Consider the following 12418-nt stretch of genomic DNA (forward strand, 5'->3'; position numbering starts at 1 on the left):
TTATTAATGCTGAATTCTGCACCTCTGGTTTGTTCCAGGTGGGCTTTGCTGAAAGGCAGAAGCCAGTGAAGAACTGAACCTATCTCAGGACCACTCTAAGGTTATTTTCAAATCTATTTGCTAACTTTTATCCAAGCTAGACAGTACTCTGGGCCAGCTGCTTGATCTGGGAGCATTTCCAAGGACACTGGGGGCTGGAGCATCCCTGGGGTGTGCCCCCAGCCTGCAGCCCAGTGCAGCTGAGGGCACAGGAGGACTGCACCTTGCACTGACCCTGGGGAGCCTTTCCCACCTCTGCAGGGCTGGTGCAGACATCCCTGCTCAGTACTGGTCCAGCAACACCTTGGGTTTCTTTTGGGGCAGGCTGGGGCAGCCCTGCAGGCCGTGTGAGCACGGGAGAGCTCTGCTGCTGCTCGTGTTCCTGCTGGCAGCAAGCCCTGCACAGCCCCAGTGGAAACAGCCTAGAGGAAAGGCTGAGCCTTTGCTCCTGAAGGTGGATCTGGCTCAGACATTACCTTCACCACCACGTTTGCTCATGAGAGGCAAAGGTGGGTTTCACACTTTGTGGCCTCTTGTGCCTAGGACGTGCTGTTTAACAGTGTGATTTGATGGCACAGCAAGGCTTTGGGTCACTCCTCACAATATTTAATTAACACATCACTGGTCTCTAGTCACTGTAATTATGGGAACATATTTTTTCAAATCAGAGCATGTCAACAAAATACAAAGGTAAACATCACATTTGGAGCCTCCTTCCCAGTTGCTGCAGCTCATGCTGATGGCAAGTGTTGCTGGAGTAAAAAAAAATTCCAGCATTTTTAGAGAGATTTCCTAACAGCCCTTTCAACAGATACAAAACTAGACATGTTGAAGTAACACTTGTCACTTACATGTTTGTTTGAAATATGATTCTCATTTAGAGTATCATTCATTATTTCATTCAGATGCCTGTGTTCCCTGAAGAAATACGAGACTGCTGTCCTGTCCTCTCCAGCTCCCACGCCTACAACAACAGAATTTTATTCAAAGGGAGTATCTCTTTCAGACTCTAACAACGTGCTGCTTGGCTCTTCTTCTCTGTCTTCAGAGATGTGATCCTCTTGAGCTGCCAATTTTTAGCCTGGTTCATGCTTATAAATGTATTGTTCTGAGACTCTGAACACTGAAGTGTGTTGGGGTTTTTTCCACAATATTTTCCTTTCAGAGGATTTCATGGGAAACTGAGTGCATCTTATTTTAAAAATTAAATCACTCCTTCAGCTCTGGACTCTTCCCTGCTATTTGGCTATGAATAATATTTGTGTAGATTACTGGAAAACATGCCTTCATTCTTAAAATCTCATTTTACTAAACCTTTTTATTAAAAAGGTGCTGAGGTTTTTTTGTCAGGTGACTCCCTCGTGCCTTCGTGGAGCAGCTCTGCAGGGCACAGCCTCCCCCAGAGTGTCACCAGCCATTCCTGAAGGGCAGAACTGCTGCTGTGGGGCTGGTGAGCACTACATCAGTTTATCCTTGTGGCTGTAGCTGCTCCTGAAAGCCAGCAAAGCCTGAGTGCCTGCAGCACTGCATTTCTGGGCTCGGCAGGACACAGGGCCCAGTACTCACCAGGGCTGTTCAACTCGGATCTGGCCCCGCTGGAGCCCCGAGCCACTCTCAGTGCCAGGCTGAGCACACAGGTGTGCTGTGCCCGTGGGCCAGCTGGCCCTGCTGGGACCAAACACCTCTGGGTGCCCCCTGTGCCTGGGCTTCTGTCGCACACAGGGAGCTCTTGTGAGCCTTGTGAGCCTGCCAGGATGTGTGTAAATCAAGCAGGGGGAGATGTGCTGGGCTTTGGTAACCCTGGGCACCTCCCCTCCCCACAAACCCTGCCCTTGGCAGGGTGATGAAGTCAACCTGCTCCAACAAGTTTTCATTAATGACTGAGGCTTAACAGAATCTTCCTTCAGCCTCTAAATTGTTCCCACAAACCCTGGTCCTTTTAAGTCGTCTATTGCCACCTTCAGCCCCGCTGCTGTCATTGATGTGGCTCTGTGTTCCCTCAGCACCTCCCAGAGCTAATACCTTTCCTTCTAGGGCAGCAGCTCCTGCTCACGGCCAGGGCTTCTGTTCTCACCACTAACTCCTGGTGGCAGAGCTGGAGGAAGTGCCTCCAGCTGGTGCTTACATTCAAATGTTTGCTCTAGCGTGTTCCCACTAGGCTGCCTCAACAGCAAAATATTGAGTTCAGTGCACTCTCACTACTTGATGTTTTCATCGTTTAAGGCTTGAGACAACTTGTAAATGCTTAAAATAGCGTGAAAATCCCTGTGCTGGCACAGGCTCCCAGCCTTATTGGAAGGCTGTCTGCTGTTCTCCTGGTGTGGAAGTTTCATATGTTCCAGAGAACAATTATGGAAGACCAAAATTTTAAATAAGCAAGGCTATGTGGCAGTTATCATTTAAAAGGAAATCCATAGCTTAAGGGTGTCAGAATAACAAGCTGATTTAAAAATCAGAATTGATGAGCAACCAGGTGTCCATAAACGAGTACCTTGGCTGCAGAGTGTTCCATTATAGAATCACCATCGATTTCCACAATTTTTAAAGGCATTAAATGACACTCTTTTTTTGTATAAACTACAAATAGTGGCACTATTTCCAGGTTCTGCATGTTCCTGGAATGTAATATGTAATGTAAACTTTCCTGAGCAAAGGAAGGAGGAAGCAGGGAGAAGGGTTACAGGAGCAGCTGAGTGTTTGCTCCCTGCAGCTCAGCTCTGGGAGCTCGTCCTGGGGCAGGGAGATGAGCCTTGGCAAACTCTTCCCACACAGACAGGCTGAGCCCAGCCCTCATTTTATCAGCCCTGGCTTGGGCCTGTCCAGGGCTCCATTTTTCCAGCAGCTGCTGCTCCAGGCTGTGTGTTCCTTAGGGTAAAGCTACAGCAGGTCCCTGCTGGGAGCTCGTCCCTGCGCAGGTGCCGAGCTGGCAGGGTTGTGACTGCAGCCCTGGGCACCTCGGTTCTCACTGCCTGAGCCCTGCAGGTCTCTCACCCTTGCCCACAAGGAGCCTGTGTCTGCTTGGGAGGCGAGGGGAGCAGTGGCTGTGTGTGAGCACTGCCCCAGTCTGCCCTGCCAGCACCCTGGGAAAGGTACCACAGCTCCCACAGCCGCTGTGCTGCTGCCTGCCACCCCCTGCTCTGGTGGTTTTGGGGAGCAATGCATCCAGAACAGGACACATGGGTGGGTGCAGTCCCCCAGCCCTGTCCCACCACCCAGAGCCAGCCCAGAGGATGGGAAGTGCCAGTCCCTGTGAGACAGTCCCTCACAAGGGACAGAGGACTTGCCCAAGAAACTGACTGCCAATGTACCTGTCTGCAGTCACACAGTGCTGTTTGTCCTGCCTTGTATAAATAATCTTAAAATCTTGGTTGAAAGCTCCTTTGGAGCAGGGAAGAAGTGACCTCTGTGTTGCTATTTGTAACAGAGGAATGTGGCTGGGGTGAGAGAGGCCTGGGCTGCTTTTACCACTGTGGGGCTGTGGCTGGTGTGGGACAGCAGACAGCAGGTTTGCTCTGAGAGGGGGCATTCACTGGGGATATCTGACCGAGTTACAGCCTCCCTCTGCCAGGGAAACCTCTCCCTTGGCATGGCCTCTCCTGGCTTTACCTGCTAGACTAGATGGGAAGGAAATCCCTCATGTTGGTTTCTAGCAGTTGAAGTGGCCGAATTCTGCATGTAAAGCAAAATCAGAAACGTCTTTTCCTCCCAACTTTCAGCAGGTTCTGGCGCCCAGCCCTGCCGTGGCAGGAACGTGGGACGCCCCTGGGCTCGCTCTGACAGCGTGCCGTGAGTGCTGCCAGAGGCCTTTGGCTCACTGATAAGCTGCTTATCTTCAAACCATCCATTTTTATTTTACTCTGAATAAATACTCCTCTGTGCTGGCTAATAAAGTTGTCTTTTTGGGCAAAAGAATGACTCGAGTTCAACCTCAGCTGTTAAGGTTGTTCTTTATCTTTTTTTAAGAGTATGCACATGATCATACACTCCTTTAAATCTTCCTGAGAGAGAGTGGCAGTATCCAAACACATGGTTACCAGCTGCAGCTAGCAGTTAAAACATCACACCCACGGTCTCTTCAGGTGTAGATGAAATCCAGATGCCCGAACACTTGAGTTCTCCACAAGGGAAATGCTAAATTGTGCATAAAACCAGTTGTTTTATGGCCTTTAATGCTATGGACATATTCAGATTATTTTTGCAGGAACCCTAATAACTAAAGCTTTTTTTTTCTTTTTTCTTTTTTTTTTTTTTTTTTAAGTATGTTGTTTTACCATTCTGGATAATTAAAAATGCCAACATTACTGAAACACATCTGCTGAGGGAGGATGTTTGCTTCGTCTTGAAATGGCCTGATGTTTCGGGAAATGTTTCGGGCCTCACAGGAGTCCCAAGGCAGAGATGTGAGTGTGAGAAGCTTCTAGGAATGTGGAGCTCTTTGCTGCTTTTTCCTAGCACAGCTTTATTTTTAGCACGCCTCATGTTTAAGGGCTGTGTCTGGGAAACAACAGGAGGTACTTTAACTCCTTTCTGTGAACAGCCTGACTGTTCATTCTTGATTTTTTTGGCTTTATGAAACAGATTTTCTCCTTCACAGCTGCGATAGCTCCGTGAAATTGTAGGTGATGGCCACAGACTCACTGGGCTCATCAGGTTAAAAGTGAAATGAAGCAGGGAGAATCTGTGCTCGGAGAGGCACCAGACCTGAAGCTCATCCTTGCTGTCCCCACATGGAAGGTGCCAGCTGGGACAGGCAGTGGCACGTGCCCAGTGCCCAGCCCTGCCCCAGCACAGGGAGAGCACGGGCTGGAGAAAAGCTGCCGTGGGACGAGGCAGGTGAGCCGTGGCCACTGTGCCTCTGCTGGCCCCTTGCTGCCCTCCTCAAAGTCACACGCCCTTTTCTCACCAGCACACGGGTAACTGCACTGCCCTGGGATCAGGCTCGCAGCAGAGCTCTGCAGGAGGCACAGAATACATTTCACTGCTTTTAGAACCAAAATGTTCTGGGTTTTGTTAGCATAGCTACAGTGGGAGGTGACACTAAAGGGATTAAGCATTTAGTGTCCCAAAATGAACAAAAATTAGAATAATGTTGTTACTTTGCTGTCTCAATCCCAGTTTCTCATGGTGCTTTTCCCTTCCCCTGAGCAGCAGCCACGTCCAAAGGCTGTGTGATGTCCCCAGCTGCCATGGCCCTGCCAAGGAGCTCTGCTTTGCCCGTATGGGTTCAGCTTGTCCCCGTGTTCCCCCGTGCAGCTCACTGGGCACTGGGTGGAAAACAGCCTCTTCCATTGTGCTCAGGTGTAATTTATTAAGCAGCAATGGGGATTTACATAATTTTTTCAAACCTAAATGCCTTTGTCATGTTAAGTCTCATCCTTGTGAAAGTGTAATTCCCTGTGATGCATCCTGGATGTGGCCACGGATGTGTCACCCTGTGCAGGACAAGCTTCCTGCCCTGAGCACTTCCCAAGGGACAAGTCAGGGAGGAGTGGGGAATGGCTGCTTGCATGGCCTGGGTACTCCTGCAGTGATAGCTGGGATTGCATTTGTCCAAACCCAAAGACCTAATGGAAGCATATCCTTAATGCTTTCTCCTCATCCTGATACTAACTTCAGGTGTTACACGAAAAAAATACCAGTCCTGCATGTCAGTTTGTTGTCTCAAATGCATTATGTGTGGCTGAGAGCTACCAGGTGTGCTCTGCAGGTCTCTGAGGAGGGGTCCTGGTCCCCCAGGACTCTGAGGAGGGGATGCTCAGTGCTGCAGCTCACAGCTCAGAGCAGCCACTGTGCCTGTCAGCCTTGGCTTTCCTTCCTCTGGGGGACGTTAATTAAGTTGTCTTAATCAGGATGCAGGCTTGCAGCATCAGTCTCCAACATAAGGAATCAGCTTTAGGGACACCCAGGTTGCTCTCAGACCTCTCCTGGGCGCAGGGTGTGCTTGGTGAGGAGCATCCATGCAGCTGTGGGGGCTGGTGATGTACCAGCTGGGGTAGTGGTGAGTGTGGCAGGGACATGTGTGTGGCAGGGACATGTGTGTGGCAGGGACATGTGTGTGGCAGGGACATGTGTGTGGCAGGGACGTGTGTGGCAGTGGCAGCTGGGTGGCAGTGATGTGTGTGCTGGAGCAGCTTGGGAAGTGTCCTGTGTGCTGAACTCACCGCAGTAAACACTACTGGAACCCATTCCTGTGAGATGCTGACCCAAACCTGCTGCCAGCACTAGAAGTGGTGGATCTGTGACATGTAACACCAGCTGCCACTGGCAACCACCATTCAAGTCACCTCCCCATTGATTGCTGCTCTTTTTCAGGACTGGTTTTGCCAAGGAGTTTCACCAGTGCAGAGCTAGGAGTCAGGTATTTGCTTTTTGTACATACACACTTCCACTGTAAAGATATTTTATTCTCACACCCCAGATGGGGAGGAAACCTGAATTTAATGGTTGCATGTGCTGGGAAGAACATACTTGTATAGGCACTATTTCCAGGCATGTAACTGAACAGGTTAAGTGGCAGAGGATTTTTTATATCCCCATTGCTGCTTAGAGAGTGGACAACACAGGAAGGAAGTGCCTTTGGATTGGAGTTTCTCTTTGGAGAATGTTTAATCCAAGTCCTTTTCAAACAGAATGGTCTCTGCACAAAACGATCACTCAGGTAAAATCCCCTAACACAGGAGGAGCATCCTATTCTGCTTCTAGACCGAGCTGCTCCGTTCAAAATGACCCAAAATAACAATCCCGAGCCCAAGCAAAGCCAGCCCGTGTGATTAGGAGCTGTGTGCAGACAGCTGACGCAGGGGTTGGGAATGCAGAGGTGCAGAGCTCCCGGGATGTGCGTGGCCTCTCTCCTTAGCTCCTTATTTATCCTCCCTGTCTGAGGAACAGCTGTGTTTACAGGAGGTGGGAGCCTCGCCTCGCCGGGCTGTGCTGTGTGCTGGGACCCTGCTGCCCTGGGCTCCTGTGCCTGCTCCTGCCACAGCCATGGGCAGGAGTGACCTGCAGGCTTCTCCTGGGCTGGAGCTGCTCCCGTCCAGCTTCAGAGGCCGGAGCTGAGAGAATGGATTTGCTTTGGTGCTGACCTGTGGCTGCAGTGCCAGGGTTGGGGTGCGGTGAGGATGAGGATGGCGGCGCGGGCGAGGCCCCAGCTCAGGAGATGCCTCAGCGACCACCCCGGGGGCTCCACCAGCTGGGCCTGGGACAGCTTCTGGAGAACAGCCAGGGAAAAACGCCTTGCAGGTCAGTCCAAGGGCAGCTGCAATCCCACACTGGTGTGATTCAGGCACCGGGGCTACGGCCTTGATCAAGGAAGGAAAATACCTTTACTTTTTTGGCGCTCCTTTAATGTTGCTGCATTTTCTGTCGCACCACAGAGCTGCCCTTGCCCGGGCTGCTTTTTCACTCGTGGGACCATGTGGGTATTTTGAGCTGGTGATTTGTACTCAGAGCTGGAAATACTCAGATTTATATAGAATTACATTTTATACTTTTCGTTTATCTGGAGTTTTGTAGACACTTTAAAACATGACAGTGTCAGTCAGCCACGCAGTGCTCAACACCGCAGTGCCCAAAGGTGACCCGAGTCACTTTTAAACCTTCATTTTTTTTGTGCTTAAAGAAACTTGTGAACTTGAATCTGCATGGTTTTTCAGGAAGCCTTTCGAGGGTGTCAGAAATAATCCTTCTCTGTGTCCAGCCACCTTTCCCCAAGCCTTGCACCCCGAGCTCTCCAGCTGTGCATTAGCACGTGCAGAGGTGGGCAGAGCAGACCCTGGGGCTGCGTGGGATGGAGGTGGCTGGGGGTGGCAGGTGAGGGGCTGTGCAGGGACCCCATGGTGAGCACTGCACACAGGGCCTGAGCTGTTCCTGCTCTCGGCTGCATGGTGCCCAGAGGGATCTGGCAGCATCCCTGCCAGGGCAGGAGTAATAACTGCTCCAGTCACTGAAAATGGCTTTCTAGATTCTTTTTCTTTCAAGCAGTTCGGCGGGCTGAGTACAGATCTTTCCTCCTGGGGCTTGTGTTCATCTCGTGGAGACAGGAGGTTTTGTAGCAGCATTTTGATTCTGGCCAGATGGGTGTCCCTCTCTGCATCCCTGAGAGAGAGCTCAAAATGAGTCAAGGTATTTCTCTTTTCCCTGAGCCCACTTCACTTGTTATAAGCAGACCTTTCAGAGGTGCCAAGGGGCTGGACTGTTATTGTAAACATCACTGTTCCTCTGTCAAAGCAAGAGCCAAGTTACCCTTTGGGCTGAGGTTGCCTTTTAGTTCACAACTGGGATGGAGCAAAGAGGCTGTCAGATTAACTGGGGACTCTCTGTGGGGGAACAGGATGTTGGGAATTGCTTTTGTGTACAAGATCTATGATTTTTGTGCCTCCAAGGTCCTCAAACCACTTTGAAAATCCTAGATTTAATTTGAGTGTGCTGGTCATGCCTCTGGGCTTTTGTGCTGGGCTGAAGAGCAGCACAAACCCAGTCACTGCTGGCATCTGTGGAGCCCATCCCACCAGACCAGCACTACAATCCACTGGAAGCAGCGGGGGCTTCTTCACATGTTGGTACAGGATGTGTTGGTCAGGAGGAGTGTCAGGCATGGCCATTACCGAGGAGCTGAGTCACACAACTTCTGCCAGGGGGATGGTCTCTTTCTTCTGCAAAACAACAGCCAGAACTCAAATTGCAGCTCTTCACTCCAGATGGTGTGGAGAGGGCTCAGCACCATCAGGGAGCCTTTTGAGCTGGGCTGTGAGAAAGCAGTGTGGACATATTTTTATAAGTAGAAGGGACAGAGCTGTGGGTGGTATTTGCCACCCTGAACCAGGTGCAGGGGCTGTAACACAGCTGCTTCTTGGTTTGCCACAGATTCTCTGAGGTGACAGGGCACCCAAATGCTGATGTGATTTGTGTGCACCAACTCCAGGTGACTTCCTGGAGGAGCTGGCAAAGGTTGGCTGCTTTTCTGACAGTAACTGATGCCATTGCTCCTGGACTGCTGTCCTCATCTCAAACATCACAGTTCAGGAAAGAAATTGCTACAGTGGATAATGCTTCCATTGGAGATTGCATAATAGATCCAGCTGGTGGATCCCTGTGATTCCTTCTGGCCACGTGGTGTCCAGCAATGGCAGAGGGGAGCAGCAGAGCCTGTAGTGCTTCTGCACTGGGCTGCCACCTGGGTGGCTGCTGAAACTCTCAGCACTTGAAGGAGCCCCAGACAAAGGGCTTTAAAATGTACTAATTTTTTATTAAAGGAAATTTATCAAATGCCAATTAAAGGAAAGGCAAAATGGTGGTGTTTTCCTGGTGCTCCTTCTGGTTGTCTTTCTGTCTCTGAAGCCATCCCTCGCCCTGGCCAACGCCCTCCACGCTGCTGCCCAGATGGCTGCCAGCTGCCCCGCTGCCTGCATGGCTTGTGCTCCCTTGCTGCAAGCTGCACACAAATCTCTGCTCTGTCTTTGTAAACAGGCTAAAAATACCGTGGTGCTGCTCCTCTGAGGGCCCGGCAGTTCAGAGAGGCTGGGAAGGAAGCCGGGGTCAGGCGGCCTCCGGGGAGCAGGCATCACATGGAGGCACAGAGCCACGAGTGGGGCTGGCTGCAAAGAGAGACAACACATCAGCCACAGCACTGCTGTCCTGTCCTGCTGTCCTGCTGTCCCGCTGTCCTGCTGTCCCGCTGCCCTGCCTGGGTGAGCCAGCAGTGCCAGGTCTCCTCAGATTAGTGTTCATGGTGTGCAAGCGTGCGAGATGTGACTTGGAACGCTCCAGGGCTTTGTGCTCCTCTTTTGAAGAGGAATTTTCGTCTTTTCTACTCAATTTCTGTGCTAGGTATTGTGATGCAGGGACCAGAGTCCTGCAGAGTGCTGGCTTCTCCAGGCACTGCCACCCCAGTCAGCTGGGGTGACACCATCTGCTGGGCCCCTTTGCTGAGGGTGCCCTGTGAGCCTTGTGTCTCCATATCCTCTGGGAAAGGAAGTCAGAAAAGCCTATTCCTTCACACATCCCATTTCAGAAGGCATCAAAAGCTAATTTCTGTTCTCACCACACCCATGTACCTCGTTAAGGGATGTGACTATCCTAACCACACCCTGGTCAGAGTGACCAGGACCTGAGTCTGAATGTCACAGAAGCCAATTCCAACCAGAAACCTTATGAGTGGTAGCAATTTTCAGTTTGAATCATATGTATCTTAGGCATTAACATTAGTGCTTAACTTCGTTAGCTGGTGTGAGTGGCACAGAGCGAGTCAGCAACGATCACCAGTGCCCTGTCAGGAATCCTCTGTGTGCTGTGAGTGCTGAAAACACAGAGCAGGGCCAGCACTGGTCTGGCAGCAATGACAGCTGTGTCTCTGCTGCTGTATCTGCTTCCCCCATCTCCATCTCTCCACGGTAATGGAAGTGAAGTGTCCCCTGTGTGAGCTGTGGCAGTGGGAACCAGAGCTGGGCTGTGGGAGCTGCCTGGTGCTGGGCAGTTCAGTCACAAAGCTGGAGCTCATCCAGAGCTGAATAAAAGCTTGTGCTGGGCAATAAGCACCTTAAAGCGCGGCGCTAGCAGCCTCTACGTGCCCACAGCCCGAGGCAGCTCCGAGGCACACAGCGCTCGGTGAGCTGCCATGAAGGCGGGTGCTGCCCTCCATGCACCTCACCTGGCGTGCAGGGCCCGGCCACCTCACCCAGGGGCTGCTCGCTGCCAGGGACACTCAAACCGTGCTCAGCTGCCTCTGCTCCAGACACAATGAGCTCCACAGAGACTTTGTTTTAGAGAAAAATAACCTTTGCTGTGCCAAAGAGTTTCAGCCTAAAGGACTCCTGGGTTTAACGTGTTTGTCCCGTGGCCTCTGGCAGAACTGGAGCAGTGTCAGGGCGGTGTCTGCAGTGGAGCACTCACAGTGTGCTTTGCACTGAGCTCACTCCGCTGGGCCGTGCTCCAGTTCCTCGAGGATTTCTCACTGATGTAACTGCAGTGCTTCGAGTACCTCTGTGCGCTCCACTGCCCTCCATCCTGCCACAGATCCAAACGGTGTGCATCCCGTGTTTATGCTGCCAGTACTCCCCGGTGGGACCCATGCCTCGCACACGCGGGGCACTGCCCGGCACGATCCCTGCGGCGGGCTCAGCCGCAGGTGCTGCTGAGAGATGGCAGCCGGAGAGGCTGCTGCTGAATTCCCAGCGCCAGAGAAAGGAAGCGGCGTGTCAGAGCCGCGGCGGGATGCGCAGAGCGGCTGCAAGGAGCTGTGACCGAGCTGCTCTTTCCCAGGGAGGATTCTCCACCCCGTCCTGGGTGGGATCTCAGCTGTCCTGCTTAAAGCCGAGCAGATGGGGCTGGAGTTCAGCTGCCCCAGGCAGGACTTGCTCGCTCGCAGGGACACAGGAGTAACTTCTGCACAGGACAGTGCCCCGCTGCAGTTGCCTCTCCCCATGGAAGGTAGGAGGAGGTCTGTTTTCTTTCCTGGGTTACTCTGTTTCTTTAAGGTTTTAAAACCAGCAATCAAACTATAATGCAATCAGCCGGAAAACAAGGCACGAACTCGGGAGGGAACAGCAGAGGTGTGGGTCTGGCTGTTCCCTCCTGGGATGTGCTGCTTCTATTTGGGTCACTTAACAGAAAACAGAAAGTTTTTCCATTAGGTATTTTATTTAGAATTTTAAAGAAAAAAAATAGTTTCTAGGAATTTTGAGATCTAGCACTTAGCATCTGCAAGTCCCACAGTGGGCATCCAGTGGCACAGCACAGCTGTCCCAGAGACAGGCAGCGTGGCAGAAGGTCCCTGCCTGGCAAAGGTTTGTCCTCTCGAGGGGAGCAGCCGCCCATCCTGCTGCCACCAGCCTGGCTCCAGCCCTGCTGCTCCCCAGGGAGCACCAGGACCCTCAGTGCTCCCACGGAGTCTCATCCCTGTGGTGTGAGCACAGCCAGGGCAGAGAATGGCTTTCCCATAGGGACCAAGTGGGGTAGCAGAGCTGGGAAAACAGCAGCAGCAGGGACACTCTCTGTGGGGACAGCATGTCAGGCCTCCAGCATCAGAAGAGGTCACCCTGAGCAATAATGCATTTTCCTGAAAAGCAATAGCAAAAGTGATCTGTTTTCTGGGAGGAAAGGCGAGAGGGGACCTTTGGGGCGGGTGCCTGAACCTGCAGCAGTGTGTGGCTGTCCCCCAGCACGAGCAGGGGCTGGAGAGGGACAGTGCTGCTGCTCCAGGCCTCCATGCCCAGCTGTGCTCCCCCCAGGGTGGTTTTTGTCTCAGCTGGCTCAACCCTCAGTGCCTCTCTTGCCCCATTCCTGCTGTGCCCAGGTCCCTCTGCCAAGGCTGGAGCTCTCCGACAGCAGGAACTGGTGCCCCATGCTGGGGCAGTCCTGGCATTTCTCTGGCCATCAACCCCAG

At 52.0% G+C, this 12418-nt stretch overlaps 1 protein-coding gene across 1 annotated transcript in view; it reads left to right on the forward strand.

The window, feature by feature from the left end:
* Positions 1-11404: 11404 nt before the first annotated feature.
* LOC128814689 (rho GTPase-activating protein 7-like) overlaps positions 11405-12418 on the forward strand; it is a 46239-nt gene continuing 45225 nt past the window's right edge. Inside the window, exon 1 of the mRNA XM_053990779.1 lies at positions 11405-11463. Coding sequence (XP_053846754.1) covers positions 11457-11463 — 7 coding nt within the window. The 5' untranslated portion in view covers positions 11405-11456. The remainder of the gene's footprint in view (positions 11464-12418) is intronic.

The sequence above is a fragment of the Vidua macroura genome, chromosome 15, assembly GCF_024509145.1.
Source record: "Vidua macroura isolate BioBank_ID:100142 chromosome 15, ASM2450914v1, whole genome shotgun sequence".
Lineage (NCBI taxonomy): Eukaryota > Metazoa > Chordata > Aves > Passeriformes > Viduidae > Vidua > Vidua macroura.